This window comes from Pelobates fuscus, chromosome 11 (assembly GCF_036172605.1).
Source record: "Pelobates fuscus isolate aPelFus1 chromosome 11, aPelFus1.pri, whole genome shotgun sequence".
In the NCBI taxonomy this organism is placed as follows: Eukaryota; Metazoa; Chordata; class Amphibia; order Anura; family Pelobatidae; genus Pelobates; species Pelobates fuscus.
This window is the reverse complement of record NC_086327.1, coordinates 7,464,731-7,486,806: the sequence shown is the minus strand read 5'-3', so window position 1 is coordinate 7,486,806 and position 22,076 is coordinate 7,464,731. Positions and strand designations below refer to the sequence as shown.

General features: G+C 41.8%; 1 protein-coding gene across 2 annotated transcripts in view; it reads right to left on the bottom strand.

The window, feature by feature from the left end:
• Nucleotides 1–1,346: 1,346 nt before the first annotated feature.
• IFFO2 (intermediate filament family orphan 2) overlaps nt 1,347–22,076 on the bottom strand; it is a 44,603-nt gene continuing 23,873 nt past the window's right edge. The window contains exons 2-9 of one of the 2 annotated variants that reach the window (XM_063435781.1): nt 12,006–12,066; nt 11,407–11,502; nt 8,122–8,262; nt 6,669–6,817; nt 3,887–4,011; nt 3,692–3,789; nt 3,041–3,180; nt 1,347–2,584 (exon numbers count right to left, since the gene is read on the bottom strand). In XM_063435781.1, the coding sequence (XP_063291851.1) occupies nt 2,479–2,584; nt 3,041–3,180; nt 3,692–3,789; nt 3,887–4,011; nt 6,669–6,817; nt 8,122–8,262; nt 11,407–11,502; nt 12,006–12,066 (916 nt within the window). In that variant the 3' untranslated portion in view covers nt 1,347–2,478. The remainder of the gene's footprint in view (nt 2,585–3,040; nt 3,181–3,691; nt 3,790–3,886; nt 4,012–6,668; nt 6,818–8,121; nt 8,263–11,406; nt 11,503–12,005; nt 12,067–22,076) is intronic. The other variant, XM_063435780.1, reaches the window with a different exon arrangement.

Genomic DNA, 22,076 nt, shown 5'->3' with positions numbered 1-22,076 from the left:
TGGACCGTTAAACAGTCCGCCCACATTCAATATTTTACAATAGTCAAATTGTCCCCCCTTCCCCCCCCATATAAAAATGTACAAGAAAAGAAAAAGCAGTTAATAGTGTAAAGTATCAATATGACACTTCATTTTAGAGTATAAAATACAAAAGAACGTATTTACAGGTCTTGCTAAGAAAAAAAAAGCAAACCAATCTGCAGCATTTTTCAAATTGACCAGCAATTCAGCGATATTAAGCAGCTCTGAGCATCGGGGGGGCTATAAAATCAAACCCCCCAACTGTCAGAGTTAAAGGTTTGGTAATTTTGATATCTTAAGTGATCATGTAATATCAGTCAATGGAGGAGAATTATAAAAAAGTAGCAATCCACACGTTTCCACGGCAACTGCTTCACTTCTCTGGTTAGAACGTGTCTTACTCTCCCTGTGAAACATTATCACGGTGGCAAGATTCACATCCTTCAATCCATGCAAAAAGCAACTAAACGGTAAGAAAATGCAAACTCCTTTTGTGGAAAGCTCGTTTAGCAAACAAAAAATAAAAAGTCAGAGTAGAAATTGGATCTAATAATATTACAAGGCCACCAAGGTAGGATAAAATAACAATCTAATCATAGTTCTTTATATACATAAATGGCTTTAAATTTTAACCAATAAAAGTAGACATCACCCAGCTCCCCACTAATACCCAGAAGCCGGTTATCTCCTGCGCTTGTCTTGTGCCTGGATTTAGATTAAACGGCGAGCCGCTGGGCAGTGGTTGTGAAATTGTAAAGTTGATGAACTGCTGTAATATCATAAAGAGCTTCGAAACCAGTACTGCAGGAGAAGAGAAAATTGATTATTTTTTTTCCCCCTTTCCAATCTTCCATTTTGATCTCAGTTTGGAAACTTTGTCAACATTTAGTGACTAAGCCTCCATAGTAATAGCGTTTTCGGCTGGACTGCTGCAGTACTGTACGAGCAGTTACTCCCTGCCCTTAGGTGATGGGGGGGATGTTTGCTCCCATCACGGTGGGACAATACGCCAGCAATTAAAACTCTTTAGGAATCACAGCAAGTCGAAATGAATAATCACTGCTTCAGGGGTAACGCAGATAAACAAGTAGCAACTGATGGATCACTACACACCCTGCGTGAGTAATTATAGCCATGACGTACCATTATGTCTCTACAAAGACTGGCATCAGTTGTCAGACATTACTATGGTGCCTACCATCAGCTGCTACTGATAAACTTCAGGCTGCCAGTCTGGCGCTACACTGCGGCCCAGTACCAGATACAGCGGTAAGAGCACTCGACAGTGATACAGATGCGATAATTGCAAAAAATTACAAAGATGGATATGGGGCCTGTGCCATGACACGCAGGGTAAACTGAAAATACAAAACTCTTCTCACTGCTGGAGGTTTCCTCAGTGTGTTCTGCCGCCTCGCGATGGCAAATGCAGACACCAAGGAAGGAATTAGAAAGTGTTGCAAGTAGAACCATTAGTGACATTAACACGGAACCCAAATGGTATCAGACACATTCGACTTATAGAACTATGCGCCACTTTTCTACAGCGCCTCCCTAGAGGTGGCGTCTGGTCACTGCAGTATAAACAGTTTTCCAGGATCTAGTGCCTGTGTACATGTAACACTTCCAATTCTTAGCATCCCCCTTCAAGGAAGGGAGAACACAGTGGGGAGCAAACATTCCTTTTGTATAAGGCAAGCGATTTGCATAGTAAACCTACACCGTGCTTTTATTGCTCTGCCCCCCCACGTTATATAGCAGCGATGGACACCACAAGTATGTGTGATCACAGCAGCCTTCGTTTCCTGTCGCAGGACCATCAAGACAACAATTTTGCACATTGTGTACACATTTGTGCAACACAACAGAATATTGGAACTTTCTGAACACAGAATTTTACAGATAATTAAACACTTATGGGCTACGCAGTTTATATTTAAGAAGCCCCAAATTTTAGTTCATATTTTAAAAAATAAATAAAAAGTTTTTGGTCGATGGAAGAACTGAACATTTCTCCTAATCACACCTTGGACTGCTGGCTGTAGCAGCAGCTCCTGGAAGTTCTTTGCAAAGTCTCAATGTTCCGCTTAGAACCTGCCTGCAGTTTGCAGCGTGATTAGCAGCAATCACAGGTCTGCTGTGATCATAAAACCTAGAACGCCTGTCCGGGTTTATTTCACTCGTTTTCTAAGCAATTTAAAGACAAGAAAAAAAATTCAGCTGTGGGAAGGGCAGAGCTAAAAACAGCACATTTTGTTTTCTTTTCTGTAAAGAATTCTATTTACATATTTTCCCCATAGAAGAATAGACATTTACAGCACCAGTTGGAGGGAAAGCTGGGGGGTGTTTTTGGGTTGATGTCTCTCTTCGGGAATTTCTCTGAATGGACTCCAAAGTTTGTATTTCATTCATGAATGTTTATCATACAGTTTATGTAGTCCAGGAATGTCGCACAGATCAGCTTATTATGCTGTCTCCGTCTCCATCTTTCTCAAACTCATCCGGAATTTCGTCAGAATTTCCTGAGTCGCTGCTGGATACAGAACTCGTGGATGGAGAATTTCTGCATTTAAAAAAAAAAAAAAAAAAAATTACCTTGATTACATAACAAACAAACCCTAAAACCCATTATCTGTTAAATTAGCACTGTATCACAACAGGGCATGTTAGGGACAGTCTGATTTCTCAAAACCCATCAAGGCCGCGTCCTTTCCTAGAACGCCGGAGCGGGACACCAACAGTTTAATCTCATTGAAGTGGTTATAGTGTTTGGAGTCTCCAGGCAGTCGTTGCATTCGGTGTTAAATAATTCCGAATGCTAAATGAGAACCCCAGGGAAATAAATGAAAGCTTGATTTGGAATTTTGAAATTACTCCACAAATGAAATCTAAAAAGGAGCCCAGGCCTGGCGGGGAAGAGACTGATCTATGCGGTCTAGCTATCCTCTATTCCAGGGCAGGATTCAGTGGTGCCTACATGATGTTGGTAAGAGTGGGTACAAGTGCATCTGTTACCCACCTGCCCGCTGACCCCGCAGATCCTTTTATCAGTCGCCGACAGGTTTCCATCTGGACGTCGAGGCCTCTTTTCATGCTGCACATTTCCATGTACTCGTGTAGATGGCGGTTCATGTCGCTTTTGGCAGTCGCCAGTTCCAGCTTTTGAGAAAAAAAAAAAAAAAAAAGGAACAATTATTCACAAAAAAAGGTTGATAAAATCTGCTGGGAGACGGTACACTCCCCATTATCCTGCCAGAATTACCTAAAATAGTTCTCACACCTTAGGAGTCGGACTCCTCGCCCATGACATCAATTTGATATTTATCATATGAATATTTATAGAATCTGGTCTGGGAAAGCCACAGCGACAACAGTAATTATCACAGAGTTTTTTTTTTTGTTTGTTTGTTTTTTTTTTTTTAAAGCTTTCAGACAATGCGATTTATTTATTCAATAAACTGTGAATTTGAAACTAAAATCACAAACTTTAGGACACAATTTTGAAAATATAAACCTGTTACAGCTTGGCTAGTTTGAATTGTAGTGGATTAAAAAAAATGAAAAAAATCCAGGCTAGTGATCAGTGGAAAGATCATAAAGCAATTCATATTTTGAGTTCCTCTGTGGTCCTCGGATGGGTGGAAATTAGCCAAAGAGAGCAGTATCTCACCTCGATCTGGTCTATTGTTTCCTGATATTCTTTATCTCGTGTTTTTAGAAAGGTCTCCGTTTCCTGAATCAAATTCCCCAATGTTTCCTCCTGCTGCTGATAAAAAAAAAGGAAATTATAAATTATTCTCTGAGAACAAAAGTGGTTTCTGAAGTCCCTGACAGAAAGACCCCAACCTTACCTCTCCTCCTCCTCCTCCTCCTCCCTGAACATCTGCTGGTGGGTTACAGTTTGTGAAGTCTTCCCAAAGGAGCAGAGTGTCTTCATTTTCTTCCCACGTTAGACTATCGCAGTCATCATCAAAGTCATACGTCTCCCGCCTGTTGGGAAAAAAAATAAAAAATGAGAACAATTTTATCTGGGACCTTGTGAAGGTAGTCACAGAGGGAGTAATGGAACTACACGGGGATTAACACAAATCTGACGGCTTTGCTATAAAACGCTGGAATCAATAATCTGCTTTCACTGGTTTTAATAAATGGTAATTCTACAAAGATTAAATTATAGATTCTCCAAAACGCTATATTCCAGATCACATTTATAAGGGACTATTCACATGTGGAGCTGCAAGTTCTGTTTGAGTCCTCAAGATGGCGCCAGAACAGAAGTTTTCAAAATGGGGAACTGTATTGCATGATCATACTTCAAACCAGGCTTCCACAAATGTGTCCGGACAGTGGGTGCCACGAGTACCTGTGTGGCTGTGTCCGGACAGTGGGCGCCACGGGGACCTGTGTGGCTGTGTCCGGACAGTGGGCGCCACGGGGACCTGTGTGGCTGTGTGTCCGGACAGTGGGCGCCACGGGGACCTGTGTGGCTGTGTGTCCGGACAGTGGGCGCCACGGGGACCTGTGTGGCCGTGTGTCCGGACAGTGGGCGCCACGGGGACCTGTCTGGCTGTGTGTCCGGACAGTGGGCGCCACGGGGACCTGTGTGGCCGTGTGTCCGGACAGTGGGCGCCACGGGGACCTGTGTGGCTGTGTGTCCGGACAGTGGGCGCCACGGGGACCTGTGTGGCCGTGTGTCCGGACAGTGGGCGCCACGGGGACCTGTCTGGCTGTGTGTCCGGACAGTGGGTGCCATGGGGATTCCTTTACCACAAACATGGTACCTACCCCACTAGTAGTACTAGCAGAAATCGAACCCGGATCGTACAGTACAGAGAGCAATATTTGCTTTATTTTAAAAACCAGGGGTGCTAGAGTATGCCTCCCATTGTACAGCACTATGGAATTTGCAGGCACTATATAAATTAAGATATGCATGTGACAACTCACTATTATGGGAGTTGTAGCCCAATGACATCTGGGCCTTCGTTCTAGAACCCTTCTAAAGATCATGCAAATACTGGGTCTCCCCGTCTGTAAAATCACAACATCCTGCTTAGCCAGACACCTGTTCTTGTCTGGAAGAGACTCATGGGATCCGTATAGTTTAACATCTAGAGGTGCTGGTTGTACAACCTCAAGGCTGGGTCTACACTGCCTGTCTGGGAATTAGAAAGCTGCACAGCCTGACATAAGAGTTTAAGTTAAAATGTTCACGCCAACATATGCCACAGCGCTGTACAATGAGTGGGCAGATTGAGGGTCTTGTAGGAAGTTACAAAGCGAAGAAATGTTTAACTCTATACATGGACTGCAGAGGATACAATGCAACTGGAGAGATTGTGGCGACCGCTTAAAATTAAATTTGTACTTTTAGAATACAAACAAACATATTTATAGATCTATGTGCCTGAAACCACTCATATCTAGATCTCAAAGCTGTTGTATACAGCAACCAAAATGTCAAAAGGAATTCATGTTGAAAAGGGAATAACGAGGATTCTTTGTTGAACTAATTTGCATATGCCCACCCAGAATCCCTTGCAGTAGTAACATGAGCGCAAATTGGAGATTTCTGTGGGAAAAGCAAGACTTATGGTTTGACTGAAGTGCGGATCTGTGTTTAACAATGTATCAATGTATCAATGTATTGTCCATCTTTTTAGAAGTGTAAATCTTTTAGGGTTTTGCAGTATGGATATGAGTTTGCAGAAGAATAGTTAACGTTATTCACCCAGCAGCTTTTTAAGACCCCCTTTGATCAGCACTTTGCGGGTTAAATCCCTTCTCAGCCAGTCACAAGCAAAGAATGCGTTCTAAATGATTTGAGTTTGTTTTGGCCAGCTTGCCTCATCCGTTAAGAAATAACACAGATCCGCATGCTGGCACGAATAGGCTAATTTAGGACGTTATGTCAGAGTCAGCATCTTTTAAACACGCTCCTCCTGCTCCGACAGCCCCCAAAACCCCATCCCCGGAGACTCCATTCAGACTTGGCTGACAAACCAGATATTTCCTGAGATCATTTCCCGTCCCTGGAAAAGTCTGACCTTAAACTAATCACAGCTTCCCAGAGACAACCTGATAACTGGGCCACAGGAAATGGGGGTGATCCAACAAGGGGGTTAACTATGTGTATATACACTTTATTGTACAAGTTATTTTAAAACATACAGTTAGAATTAGATCTGGAAAGAAGGAGTACATGTGTCTAATTCTCAACTCTTAATAGGAAAAGAAAAACTTCCATTATAAATGGTTTGTAAAATATTGTGGGGAGTTCTGGATGGATTTTAGTTAAGATCATTAAGTTATCATCAAGTCCTTTCCTGGTCAGAACGGTGGGCTCTAGCGGTAGACATTGTGCAGATAATTCCCCCAGTGGCCATTTGAGTAACGAAAGGACCTCCATTTGTTTAAATATACATCGGGATTAAGGAGAGAGCGCAGGTAGCTTTTTTTTCTTTGTTTTTTACTATATATTGGAGCTGTTGTGTACTATGGTCGTTGTTGCCGCCCAGGAGTGAGCGCAGGACTTTTCTTTTTGTAATTGTGCAGATAATCCCTGGTCCAGATGGGACCTGCACAAAACATGGTTCTATATTTCTACAATCAGCATGATTTATAGACTTCTAACAAAGGGCACTTACAGCTGGTTAAACATTCTTTTCATCTCATCAGTAATGTTGAGGGAACAGCTGACTTCATCGTCAGAGAACCTGCCAGCATCTCCGTCCTGCTCGGACGCGTCATCTTCGACTGTCATCTTCTTCTCTCTCTTTTTAGAAACCGTACCAACCTTAAGAAAAAATAAATACAATCAAGCCAGCAGCCAACAATTAGATGGGAGTAAGGAGCGAGCGGTCGTCTACTTTATCAGAACAGCAGGCTTCCAAGCAAAAAAAAATGCAGGCGTAAAATGTGGCCAAGTTAAACATCCACAAGCAGCCATGTCTAGGCCATTCCCAGCCAATGAAAAGCATGCAATCAGTGAGATGAGGGCCCAGCACAGATTTTGATAAGATGGAATCCGTGCAAGAGTTAATCTAATTCAGAAATCGGACAATCTAACCCAGCAAAGCAAGTGCAGGTTTTTAACTAGAGAGGAAAAGCATAAGATAGACAGCAGGCTACACCAATAGAACTGGGCGCTGACCAGACGCGTTTCGCAGAGGACAGAAGTAGCAGGTCTGGGCAGAGATTTAGTCACGTGTGCAGTTAGCTTGTGCAAGAATGCAATCTCCAAACCAGTTGGGTCTCACTTCGTCTCAGTTCTTTTATTATTTTTATTATGATTTATACAATATGAATATCCATTTAACGGACATGAAATTCTTGAGACACCCAGCAAAAAAGGTTATGTGCCATTAAACATGGCATAGAGAGAACGGGGGGGGGGGGGGGGGATATGCAAGACTTTCAGGAGCATTCATCTGCTTCAATTATTGTTCACTAGTAAACGTGAGCTAGAAATTGGTCACCAAGAGTGTTAAAGAAAATCTTTCATATGTCGGAATACCGATTTTAATGCAGAGATAGGATATTCATGTATTTTATGTATGGCTATTTATTGTATTTTTCATTTGATTAATAAAACTGCACTTTCAGGAGGCCATTTTCATGTCAAAGTGTAAACTTGTCATTTATTGCTCGTAATTCGATCTTTCCCATGATCCCTTTGGCATTTCACCAACATTTACACAATTCACCACAACATTTCAGGCAGAGTTCTCATTCAAGTCAAAGGAACGTCACTCTGATAAACAGAGAAATGTGCATGGACTCAAATTCATCTTAACAAAGGATTATGGGGAAGAGTAAACTGATTTGCATGAAATGCCTCAGCTATGCCTTTTCAGAAGGCATCTGATATCACAGGGACTTTCTTCAGTTAAGAAAATGGCAGCAACATTCCCTTATGGAATAAAAGTAAACAGGACGGATAGAGGGATCATCGAAGAGTCACATAGCTTACAGGAGTTAAGGTTTTACCCTTCTAAGAATTAACAGGAACGCACAGGTAGACCTGACTCTGCATTCCCCTGTACCCTTCGCTCTCCCTACACCTGAATGGAAAGTTAAGAGACAGAGCAGCCTAATCACCTGAAACATCTTGGACACATCCTCTGAGTTCCTTTGCTGTGCCACATCGCACAGTTTGGCCGTGATATCAATCCGCCGGCAGATGTCCATATCCACTTTCATTGCCTTTTCCTGGATCTTTGAGTCGAGATCTGACATTGGCTGCAGGAGGGGGGACGGGGGACATTTATACATTATCCTCTCTTAAAGGAAATTAATAATAATAATAATACTTAAGTACTGCTCATAAAATATTACAAAGCAACTCTTGCTAACGGGATATAGATACAAAAAATAAAAATGGCTTCAAACCTTTCGCTTTGTCGTTTTATTTGAACATTTCTACACATGATAAAGTCAATGAACAAACTATACCAATAAGGGCACCGCAGCTGGTATGGACTACATTTCCTATAATGCGGCCATGATTCTGAGCTTCATGGGAAACGCGGTCCACTGACCTTTACTGCAGTGACTAACATTATTCAGATATTCGACATAACTTAAAATACCATTATTATTTTTTTTTTTTTTAGAATTACAAAGTTTCCATTTGAAGTTTCGTTCTGAAAAAGATCTGACTGTTAAATGAGATGCTATAGTGCAAGCTACAGCTCGGACATAAATACACGGCCCCTAGCACGCAGGTAACTTTCTACCTTCGGGATATGGCATCCAAAACCATGTATGCTGAACTAGTGCAATGGTCACGACGGTCGCTAAAGAATGTGGACTCAAACAAAAAACCCCGCCAGTATCTTTTACAATAAAAAGGTCAGCAAATTACAGCTGTAAAGTATTCGATAAAACGGACTATGTGGGTCTTATTTTTGTGATACTTCCCCTTTAATTCCTCCTCCTTGTACAAGGTAACCGGACCATTAATTTGTACCAGAAAATAGATATAGATCCTTGGAAGGAAATGTATAATCCTGCTTTAAAGACACGTTATTTTTGTTGCTGTTCTATTCTGAGTTAGGTTCCCAGCTGCTCTAAAACCTCAACCCCCTCCCCCCCCTTCCATACAGAACATTTACCGCCCCACAGACCCACACCGGGATCTCTCTGCACAGATCGGGTTATTATCAATACGGTTTACACAGCATCTCATCAGAATGGGAGAGGGGCCCTTTAATACAATCCATAAGGACAATCTAACTCTATAAACCATGCTGGCTACTAGAAAGGACGTCCTTCAGGAGGATAAGAAAATGCTTAAAAAAAAAAATCATTCTGCCACTTTAGGTCAAAATCTAGATTTAAAAAAAAAAAAAAAGTCTACTCTTGGCTGTTACTTTAAATAAATGTTAACTTCACACTCTACCGTTACATTTTTGGCCAACTCCCTGCCGTACTCAGAATACTGCTGTTACTGTGTCCATTCGCTGGATTTATTTACAGACCAGAACCGCCTTATAAACTAAACCTGCGCTCCATCGCCCAGTGCTTACATGAGGCACATGGCGTGTACAGGAACAGATTTACATTAATTGCAATAACTTGTAGATCATTCACAGCAGGTATCCCAGAGCTACAAGTCCCATGACGCTCTGGAATCAGAATAAAATGACGTGCTGGGCATCATAGGGTTTGTAGTTCCAGAACGAGAGAACAGCACGTTTTCTACCACTGATCTATCGGACATTAAGTTTGCTCCAAAGAGGGATCCGCTATACACTCGGGATTTACTAAACTGAGCGTTGGAGACTTAATCTGGGAATTGCAAATTGTGAGTGAAAATTGGAGTCAGAGAATTTATGCAGTTTTGCCATTTTGTAAATCCTCCACAACTCTACATTTAGTGAATAAGCCCCTGTGCCTGCCAGATTTGTGAATGGATTTTCCACAAAGTGAATTGTGCTATGCAGCTCTATTTCCTGCCTTGCTTTTGTTTCCAGACAATATAAAGGAGGAGGCTAGCGTCACCAAAGCCAGAATCCCTGCAATCTCTGGATTACCTAGTAAGGACCGGAGCCTGGGATTGCAGCCGAGCAGTGCGTTAACCCTCTGGGTACCTAAGCAGACTGTCTTGGCATTTAAAGGGTTTTCTCCCTGTGCTATTTTTGGAGGCTGGGGACCACACCGCACTATCAAACTCCTTCTCGTGGTTCCATTTAATAACCCTTCATTTACTGCACTGCATGGCCCTTCCCAAAGCCATTTAACAGTCACAGCGGTTTATTCCCAGGAAAATGACCTTATTGGATGGTTAAGAATGGTTTATGAGCAGAGCGAAGGTTCATTTTGCAGCAGTTTTGGACGGGGGATTAATTTTGTTCTCAGTATATTCTGGTAATAAATGCATGCAGTAACCCCTTCACTGCCAGGATTACTGAAATCCCTTGGTTACTGTGACACTTTGTGACAGGTACACAAGATGAAGGGATTGTGTAAAGCTGCAGCAAAGTCCAGTTGCCCCCAAAGCAGCCTCCCCTATAGGAGGAGATCTATGAGCCTGCAGCGAGGTACACAAAGTGTGACAGCCATTCTTGTGTTACTACCATAACCTATGGAATGGCGGTCAGAAGAGCGCCTCTAATCTTAGTGCTGCGATTGAATATCGTGTTTGGAATGAACATGGTGCTATTTCAGCTTTGTTAAACACAAAATATGGGCAATTATTTTTTCCCTCGGCCATCCAGGTGCCAGCGGAAACTTCCAATAGCCAACTGGTAGATTATCTATTGCGTTCAGTGACAGCCAATACTTCCTGCATACCTTTACGATGCTAATCGCACCATCATCACATAAGGTCTGATTTACATTCTCCTTGCTCTGTAGGGCAATCCTATTATGTATAACACTGCCAGGAGTGTTTTGAAATGCAGGGAAAGGGTTAACCGTTTTAAAATCTAAAATTCTTCCATCTGTGCCCGCAAACAGCGGATTTCTCATCCTCTCCAGTCTCAACCTTGGTTTGCTCTATAGCGAGACATGCAGTCAGAAACTCATGCATGTACCATCAGTTAGATTACCTGGAACACACGGAGCAATGGTCCACCCCTCAGAACACAGGATTAAACCCCCCATAGCAAACAAGGTTACGGCCCCCCAAACGCCGCTATTAAACCATGGCATTCCAACACACAAGCTGGTTGGGATTCAGCCTTATAAAGGGGACAAACAGTGCATTAAAAAGCCGGGTCTGCTGGTGGAGAAGCAGGGTGACTGGCTATCTGCTCCTGGGATGCTGCCAATGCAGCAACATCACATATCGGTGCCGAGTATCTCTAATGAATGAAGCGGTGTAGGTTAAAACATTTGCCTGTGATTAGGAGGGGTGGGAGAGCCAAAGTCGCTACTTACATCACTCATCAGACCCTTAAAGACAACCAGCTCGGATTTCAACCTCGCGATGGTCTCGTTCAGTTCATCGTGCACGTTATACGCTTCTTGCGCTTCCTGATGGAAAAAAGACAAGAAAGGGTTAATTGAAACATGTAACTAATATAAACTAAACATGGCCGCCCAGCGCTGCTGATCTGTCACGCTGTGTCCAGCAAGACTAATGACGGTAGGAAGAACTGACACAGCAGACCGCGAGGTTACCTCGTTCCTTCACCCCAATAAATGCTACTCAAACACTTTAACATGTGGGTAGTCCTGCGGAGGTAAATATAAAAACACACTTACCCCCGCAGCCCCTCTAGGTGTGCACTTCCACCCTGCCCTAAATGCAAGTTACGGAATCTCCAGCAGGGCCGATGAGGGCGACATGCGTGGGTCCTGCATGGCTTCACTAACTTTGGCCGGAAGTAGTTGAGGACTATATTTCCCATGGACCAGGTTTCTGGAGCTGAAGTCCATGGCAGCATAAAGGGTATGTAGGGGGTAAAAGCCAGAAAAAAAACTATTCTATTGCAATAATATAAAGCTCAGATTCCGGGTTTAATGGTTTATTTTACCTCCTGTAAAGACTCCACCATGGATTCCAGACTTCTCCTCTTGGCCAGTTCTTCCTCCCACCTGCAATAAACAAGAACCATTAATATCGAAACCAGAACATAGAACCCACCCAGGCTGGATATACACTGAGCGTTATGGGAGTTCGAGTTCTACAATGGCAATATACCGGCACCCTTAGTATTACATACAGCATATTTAGAGAGAAAAGCAGGAAGTCTGGGGTGGGGACAGGGGTATTGCAATATTAAAGTAGATTTATAACATGACTCCAAAATAAGCAGATTTATACAACTCACACCAACCTAAGCCAGCCAACATGGCTTCTGTGATATAAGGAACCTTTTTTTATCTGTGTAAAAAAATCAGTTTTTTTATCCAACCCCAAATTTTTAGCCAAATTCCCAGTATCTCCCATTACAATCCTCAGTTACATTTCTGCTCATTGATTAAATCACCAGCTCTGCATAGATCAGGGGTAGGCAACCTTTTAGCAGCGCTGTGCCGATATAGGATTGTGACGTTGCGTGGCGATCCTATTTTTTTTAAATTGAGGTGTGTATGCTGCCGTATTCTGCTTGTGTTATTTATACTGAATTTGCTTTGTATCGTTGTATTTGTGCGTATATGAGCTATTATATTGTATATGTTCATTAGAAGTTTATGGTATCTTGTATGATACATATGAATGTGGGCTGTGTATGAGGGCTGCTTATGGAATTGTGTGTGGATGGATAGGTCACATTGTGTGTTTGGTAGTGTGTGGGGGCTGCTTATATTATTTGTATGAGGGGAGTGTTATTCTGCATTTCTGTGTAAATCTAGCAGTGTGGGTGGCTTCCCTGGGTTCCAGTGGGGACCATGCCGGCCAGGTATAGCTCAAGTATAGGAGCTGCAACAGCAACTGCAGGCTGCTCTGCTACAGTGTGGATTCCTATTTACAAGTTCCATATGTGCTGCAATGCATAAATTGAGGACTGCTCTTCACCACCTCTTCGTATTAACAGATATCTGAAGTTTTACTGGGACTCCTGATAGGACAGAGCCTGTTTGGCTCTAGCAGCCTTGAGTGCCGTGCAAAGACACCTCGAGTGCCGTGCATGGCACTAGTGCCGTAGGTTGCCTACCCCTGGCATAGATCATTAAGACCCGCTCCCTATTAGCTGCCTTTAACGAGAAATGAAAAATGTTGCCCCATCGTGGTCTCGTCATTGAGAAATCCGGTTTATTAGATTTCAAAGCTTGGATTGGCTTACTGTAAAATCAAACAATTTACTGAGATTCTCTTTCAATGCAGAGTCTGCCTGTCCTAAGAAACAGTCTATATTTAGCCAAGAATTTCATTTTTATTTTACATGCAAAAAGATGAAGATATCGTCTGTCTCAGCTTTTGGATGGCCTCCAAAAACTATCTGTAGAAGCATTTTCTTTATCCATCGGAATCCAAAATATGTCGATTTTTTAACCGCTTGCCATTTAGTTCTAAAGCAAATGTGTTGTTTTTTTAGCAGAACAATTGGCTCAGAAAGTTTACAGAAAAATTAAAAAGCACCTCCTACAGGCCTGAGAGATATCTACCCTGGGTTCCTGAGAACTAGTCTGGCATTGCCGTCACGGCAATTTGACTTTTTTTTAAATCTTTGAATTCCCAACAATCCCCTCTTTAGCAAATAGCTCTGTAAGGGTTTATACATCTACTATTTCAGCTGGAGTTTGGGTCCGTTTTGCGGGATCTGGAAAAATCATTTACTTAGGAAAGACTTATTGGTCATTAACAGGTTAAAATAAAGAAATCGTACCCCATTACCAGAGTGACAGATTATATACCGGTTATTCACCAACGTAAGCATTCAAAGTGAATTTCAAATTAAAGGCCAAAGTAGTCGAATTGGTGTCATTGAGAAGGTTTCCAATTAAGTTAAATTCCCCGTGAATTCACCTTAGTAAATAACTGTTAGAGTAGTTTACTCTGAAATCCCCTTCTTCTGGGATAAAATCCCTAATTATCTAGATTAAAAGTGTTTAAAACGATGTCTGTTTTCAACACCTGCAATAATGTGGACAAAATTGTCAAACAATGTTTACAGTGCCGGAGGGAGAGTAACACGCCCGTCAGGTGATAAATGGCTCGAAATGTGTGGAATGCAGATGGACAGGACTATTCAATACCCCTCCTAGCTGCAGACGTCCCCAAATAACAAGTCTGCCAATTACACGGTCTAACCCAACATGTATTCCGACAGACGCAGAGACCGTACCCAATGGTCAAGGTGCGTCTGTTATCGCGCAGTTTGGAACACCAACCAATACCGATTGCTCTCGGCTAGGAGTGACCAGACTGTGAATAATGGGCGGTATGGTAGATCCAAAGCATTTTAATGCAGGTACCCACAAACCGCAGGACAAACATTTAGAATGACCGGATGCAGAGGCTCCGGTCTTATTAACACTACAGTGACGCACAACTGAGCTTTATACAGAATCCTCAGATATATAACCGGAGCAATACATGGGTTTCCATGGCAACTGCTCCACTTTTAGAGCTTTGCACCATAATTGCTCCTTGCACACTGCATTTCCAGGTTTAGATTAAGTGGAGATTTGCAAGCGATTGATTAGCACTTACTTACGAAAACGGAATTCACCAGCGAAGTAAAATACAAATGTTATACAAAGACTGAGCAGAAAGTAGAAAGGAGAATAAGAGTTAGACTATAACAAATCCCTCACAATCCTAACCCTTCATTGATAAAAGCAACCCACAAATAGGAAAATCATAACTTAATAAACTCGATGTAAAACTAGTGATAATGGCCTAGATAAGGATATAGGGGTACAACAAAAACTGCTGGAATAAAGACTAGTTAGAGAAAGAGGAAAAAACATCTTAGCCAACCGAAACAGAAGCGCATACTTGGCTATCAAATTGGATATAGAATTTAGAGAGAAAAAAAAAAAAAGAGAAACAATAATAACCGTTAATAGAGCCAAATGTAGCAGTGGTATAATGTTCTACCATCGCTACATTTGACTATTAACGATTATTATTGTTTAGTTTTTTTTCTCTCTAAATTCTATATCCAATTTGATAGCTAAGCTTTCTGCTTAGTCTTCGTATATTCAGATTAGGGGTTACCCCTCAACCTGACACTCTCCCAGATCATATCCGTTTGTATTAAAATACAAATGTTAGGCTAGAATAGACAAACTGCAACAATTCTCCAAGGTGGCTATTTATCCAGCTCCATCATTTTGTCCTTAACCCCTTAAGGACCAAAACTTCTGTAATAAAAGGGAATCATGACATGTCACGTGTCCTTAAGGGGTTAAAGGGACGCTGTATTTGCTCTGGTGACTATAGTCAGTCCTTGCAGTGTTTACATTACAGCCTAGGGACCTCTCCAGTGGCCACTCCTCACACAGCTACTATAGGTGCTTCCTGGGGCAGTGCTGCACAACGTACTCTGCATGGAGATACTGAATGCTCCCCATAGAGATGAGTTGGTTTAGTGCATCTCTATGAGGAGATGCAGATTGGAGCAGCACAGCATTTTCAGCGCATGCGTGATAGCCTCCCAATGCTTTGATCTCAGGCAAGGGGGCGGAACCAGCCGTGACGGACTTGTGCAATGCTAGATGGAGGCGCGTAGACACCTTTGGAACCAGATGAAAGGGGGGCTATAGTGTAATAATTACACACTTTAAAGGAACACTACAGTGTTAGGAATAAAAGAAACTCCAAGCACCATAACCACTTCAATGAAACAGGGGCATGTCGTCCAATGGCAATTTTATTTAAAAAAATAAAGTGAGGATTAATGGCTTCTTAAGGCAGATAACACTACGAAAAACACACCTGTCCGCATGACAAGCTGTACGATTTCATTTTCTTATGCTTGGCTGCCCAAATGCTCCAGGGAATGAGAGATCAGCATGTAAAATGTCAAACGATTACCTGCCTCAGAATATTTGAGGTGAGTTTCATTCTTTATCATCGCAGATTAAATCACGGTCATATTTCAATGTCTGCCCCCCCTGCTACATTCCTCCTGTCCCATGAGTAAAGATCTACAAGATACACCTTGCTTGCATGTGTCAGAAGTCCTAGGAATTTATTACACTATAAACACGTTCTCTCAGGTAAGTGTGTGTGCTCACACCTTCTACATCAGCATTAAAACACAGATCCTCAGTATGTTCGGCCAACAAGTAGAGTCAGAGATATCAGCAATCAGGGGGGTGACTACCCCCATTAGATTTATTACCAATTTTCAGAGGGCTACAAACTATTCCTCTACAAAATCAGAGTTAATAAGTAGGATAATGGGAGTTGCAGTAGAACAGCCAGTGAGTGCCCTAGTGCGCTCTCTGGGTAAGTATTCTACAGGGGCCAGTCCCTTCCTAATGAAGACTTGGAAGCTCCTGTATATAGAGCTTCCTTTAGCTAACCTGAGCTAAAACCTGCAGTACCTGCTCATTGGCACAAGGTTAAAATGGTATGACAACTTACTCTGGGAGGAAGCCAGGTCCTCCTGGCACCATAACTACTGTAATGCTTTGTAGTGATTATGGTGTATAAAGTGTTTTATTAATTATCTCTTCTTGTTTCGGTCTCAAAGAATAAATCTATGGTTGTACACACTGACGTAATAGTCTGCGTCAAATGATTGCGGCATAAAGCAAAAGGTCGGGAATTGATGGGAAAGTAAAACTGGGGCATTTCTGCCGACAAGCAATACCGTCACATTCAGCAGAGAGTGTTCAACGGAAACATTGGTGGCAAATACAGAGAAATGCCCAACTTGCCATAAACTGGCTGAATGCACAAACTCCCCAGGCCAGTGTTTCCCAATATTTACTGATCTCCGTAATGCCACTTCAGGGTCACATCACATTGCCCATTGCAAAAACAAAACACAATTAGCCCGTCCAGCATGCGTATGGCAGCGAAAGGGTTCTGTGGTGCGACAGGATCCATTAAAGGGTTAAATGTCGATATTCTCAGTCTATTGACGGTTTAGTTACTGAAGAGAATAAAAGCCTTGGACTTGCTCTGTCAGCATGGAGCCCAATTATAGAGTCTGGAGAGCGGGCCTGGTAAAACACCAGGCTTGCCACATGCTCAGGGAGTCTTGGAATTACAGAGGCTCAGCGCAGAGCCACCAGATGCTGGCTTTCATTATCCTCATATATAAAATAAATAAAGCAACCTCTCCCATGGCTGTTAATCACTGATCAGCATCCTGTCCTGCACGCCACAGGAGGGGGGGGAACCAAGAAGATTTTCAAAAACACACACAAAAAAAAAAAAAAAAAAAAAATTATCTTCAGAGCATTAAACTATTTAAAATTATTTCCCCACAGTTGCAAAAATCTTAAAAGTTTCTCTATTCATTTAACAGGAAATGTGATTCTGGTTAAATCTGAAATGCTGTAGCAATGAGTCACGCAGTGAGATACCAGAATCCCATCCACTGACTATTCATGGTTCGTGTCTGCACTAGAACCGAATGGGGGTCATTATCTACCTGGCCACAAAACTGCGCTATACAGGGCTGAACGAGATATTACACCGGGCCACAATGATGGGATAGATAGAGAGAAATATTATATATTTAAAAAAAGGGGGGGGGGGGCAGCTGTGGCAATAGGATAATTTGATTGTAACTTTAGAATATATAGATTGAGAAATGGGTTGTAGATACAAGGACATCTGCCCAGGTGAGATGGTAGTGGAACAATGTAGATGAGAATGGACAAAGTGGACGGTTATACAATAGTCATATTTTGTTCTCCTTGTAAGTAGGAACTGAGTGGAGTTGGAGAATTTATCCATTTCAGTATTTTCAATTATAGTTTGTAATTTCCATATCAATTCTTCACAATTCCAGATTGAATTCCCGACCATTCGCACTTTACTAAATAACCCGGTAATGTGAATATCAGACACGTTAATAACCCCGGTAATGTGAATTTCAGATTTAAGGCAAAAATTGCTGATCTGGAAGCACAGTGGACTTGATGAATGTTTTTTCCAGTTCGTTTTGAGTTCCTGAGGATTCGAGTTTTAGTGACGGGTGTTGATAAATAAACCTCTGTATGTTAGTCATTCCCATGTGCCACGGAGGGGGTCACTGGACTCATGGTAATAAGTCCCTAAGCAGATTGTGACCTCTCCAGGATCTACTCCCTGTACTATGCAATAAACAGTCTGCTTCCTTCTAACCATGAGGTAAGGCAGTCTGGACAGCGTTATAGGAATGGTAAGGAGAGTCTAGCAGTGATGTCAGCCACGCAGAATGCAGGGAGAAGCAGACTGTATATGGGCTGGGGGAGGGGGGGGGGGGGACTTACACCCCTCACTTTCCAGCTCACAGACTGAAACTAAATATCAAACCATGCCCAAATATCGCTGTCTGCCCTGCAGCAGGAGAACATGTTAAAGCCAGATCATGCCAGTCCCTCTGCTGCCCTCCTGAATGCTGTGCTTATTAAACACAGCGCGCATGTCTAGCAAAGAGCCTTTAATCACACCCATGCAGAGTGTATAGATCATGCCCCTGCAGTCTCACTGCTCAATGCTCAGCCATTTAGGGGTGAAATCACTTTGTTTCTGTTTATACAGCCCTAGTCACACCTCCCCTGGCTGTCACTGGCTTACATTTTTATTCAGACCTTAACTTGCTTTAGAAGTTTGAATCCCCGGTTCTGTAAGTTAAACTAAGAGTTGGGGAGCAATAGAAGATGAGATGGTAAGGGAATACATTTTTCTTTATAAGTTTCTGTTACTGACTTTTAAACATACTACACCATTGTTGTTATAATAATAGATAAGTTGGTTAAACACCTTTACTGTTGAAAGGTTCTATAGAGTAGGTTGGGATGAAGAAGATAAACGAAGATTATGAACACATCCTATTTCCTCTACAGCAGGTTGGCAAAACTGGTACAAATTATCCCAAAGCTAGCGATAAAACAAAACTTTAACGCCTGCTTCCATGCGTTTATCGGCAATAAGTCAGATGGTTCAAGATGGAGATTAGCAATGACAATCAAACCAATCCATTAGAGAGCAAAATCTGCACTGCACTTGAGACTGTGGTTTTTATAAACACTCAGGGGATTTACAAGGTATTTTCTGACAAAGTACGCCAGTCACACCTATGCCGCCTCGCCCAAAAATGTGAGAAAATGAGTGAGTGTCAACAAGGCAAAGAAGAAAGGAAAGCGTAGCTCAAGGACCGCATGATGAATGTGGCCTACTAACTCCAGCAATGAAGGCGTAACCAGCCGGGGTAAATCAAAACGACTCCCCTAGGCTGCATCTGGTGTAATACAGGGCTCTCGGATTTAAATGGACACTTCAGACCACTTTCAAACACTTCTCATTGAGCTGCATTGGGCAGTCTGTGATTGGACAGCCACAGAAAGTCTGGGCGGGGTTAGAAGGGGAGGGCTTGCAAAGGCTGCAGACAAGAGATTTTTTTTTAGATATACCCGCAATGAAAAATAAATGCAGAATTAGTAAACGTACCTCCACTGAAACATGCATGTACCTAAATAGGGTTTTGTTTTTGGACAGTGGAGTGTTCCTTTAATCTATTTCATTAACCTACTAATTGGTTGTTCATGATGATGGTTAGGATCCTCATCCACATTTTTGTGATATTTGTTTCTTGCTGGGATTATAGGCTGCTCTGGAGAAACTGGCCTCGTTCATTATTCTCCCCGAACGCTAGCAGATCTTCAACTAAATAAAGGGGGGCTTCCCATTATACTGCATTCAGGTCAACCAGAGAGATACAGCAACAATGTCAGCCCGGGGGCACAGATCCCCACCCCCAGTTATTGGGATGTAGACTTCGCAGGGCTGCGGGACGTACTTATACAGTAACAAAATAATTCGCATCCTTCACATGCAATACTCTCAATGGTTTTTATTTTGTCACTCAACAAGTTTAACAAAACACAGTGCGGTGTGTCCAATGGTAAATTCTCTTAATATTTATTCACCACTAATGGAGAAAGTCCGCTTATTCACTAAAATTGGATTTATTTATTTTTTAGAAGAAAAAATTAAAACTGGACTATTGCAGCCTTAAATTTGTAATTTTTTCATCTATTCTCTACATCAGAGAACTGGATTAGTAAATAAGGTCACAGAACTCAGCTCTTCCTAACCAAGGAACCTATTCACTGAACAGTGAATTATAAAGGGGAAAGCTCAAACAGAATGCGATGGGGTTCTATGCCCCAACTCGTCTACTTTGCAAATAAACTAAAGTGACAGTCCGTTGAAAAAATAAAAAATAAAACATAATAAAATAAAAATAGGTAAAATGTAACTTAAACGCTTACTTTGTGAATTCTGCACCAGCAGCTTCTGTACTAAATAAAATTTAAGTAAAAGTTTGTATTGAGACCAAACACTAACCACTTCCTCCGTGCAGACTGTATAAAATACCAGTCAATGTGAGGCCTCATTTCCGCATCACGTTATTGCAGCAGATTGAAATAACACTTAATATTAAACATTTTAATTTCAGCTAACAGCTTCTGAGGGAGCGGAATCGGCCCTGGAACACAGGGCATGTGATCCGTTTATTCTTGGTACACACCGTCCTTCCACCATTTCCCTCTCTAAACCGTGAACAGCAGCAAACCACAGACATGTTTATTTCCACATCCCAGCTACGCGTTCCACTCTAACACCCAACGCTATTTAAGGTGCTCGACTGTTTGTGTAACTAAGAGACGGACAGGTCAGTCTCTCGTCAGAGAGTCACAGCGTCATATCCACTGAGGCCTATTCATAGAAAAACCCCAACTAAAAATGGCAAATAAAAAGTTTCTAACTTCACGATCGTCATAGCTTGGATTTTGCCATTTTTCAGTTTGAGTTTAGTGAATAACCCAGTGTAGGAAAATCGGACGCAGCAGACAGGCTCGAGGCCTAGTCTGTAAACCCTTGTGGCCTGGCCTTTATAATGTAATAGTCTTCTATAATAGACATTTAAGTACACTGTGAAGTAACAGCTGATAAGTTTATATCTTCATACGATGCTTCTGGGAAGGACTTATCGAAATAACGACACATGAATCGGCTGTCGCACTCTCTGCAAACGCAGGAATAGGAAAATGGCCATCCTTATAAACACCATGATAAAATGTATACTACAGGCAGCAAAATACATCTACAGTTAATACCAAGCGGTTTATCCACAATATAATGAATTGCAGCGAATACAAATGAAAGAAGTAACATTTAGGGCAAAATGTGGCTGTAGCCAAGCAAGGTTTCCAAATGTTGCCTTTATTTAGTCATTCACGGTTTACAAATTAAACCCCGCGTGATAAGAAGAAGTTCTACAATGCTTTCTATAAAAGATAGGTAAGAAAAAAAAAAAAATCAAATAAAAGCTTTAAAAAAGAAATACAGAATCAGGAGAATGATTTTTATAATAAACAAAATGTACAATAGATCTATTTTAATTCCTTCGGTCAGACTGTTCCAGTTTTATTAATGTTCCATCTCCTTCTCATGAATGAAGTCTTTTATAAACACTGCTTTTTAATGTATATGTGAGTGAAATCACTTTCCCATTCTAATGACATATCGTCCTGTTCCCACGCCTAACAAAACACGAGACTGAGGGAAATTAATAAAGAATTCAACTTAAACTCTATATTACGTTCCTTCTGTTTCTCCCATAAATTCTCATTTTAAATATTATATATAAATATATATTTTTATTATGGTTTAGTGAACAAACCTTTTTTTCCCCACCCGTATGAAGGTGTGGTGTTATATATTTTACACTTTTCTAAGATGATTAGTTACTTTTAATTCTACATTTTGGACTTTATAAGGAGCCCTCTCTGTGAAATATGTTCAGCAACCAGCACCGCATCCATCTTCTGCACCTTCTGGCTGGGAGCCAATCGCAGGCCTGCATACAGAATTTAAAGGGCCTCGCTTGGCAACCTGGAATGTGGTCGCACATCACACCCTACTCATCATGCAATGTTGCACGCCTGATTTTATGGAGCCGAGGAAAAATATTTACCCAGGG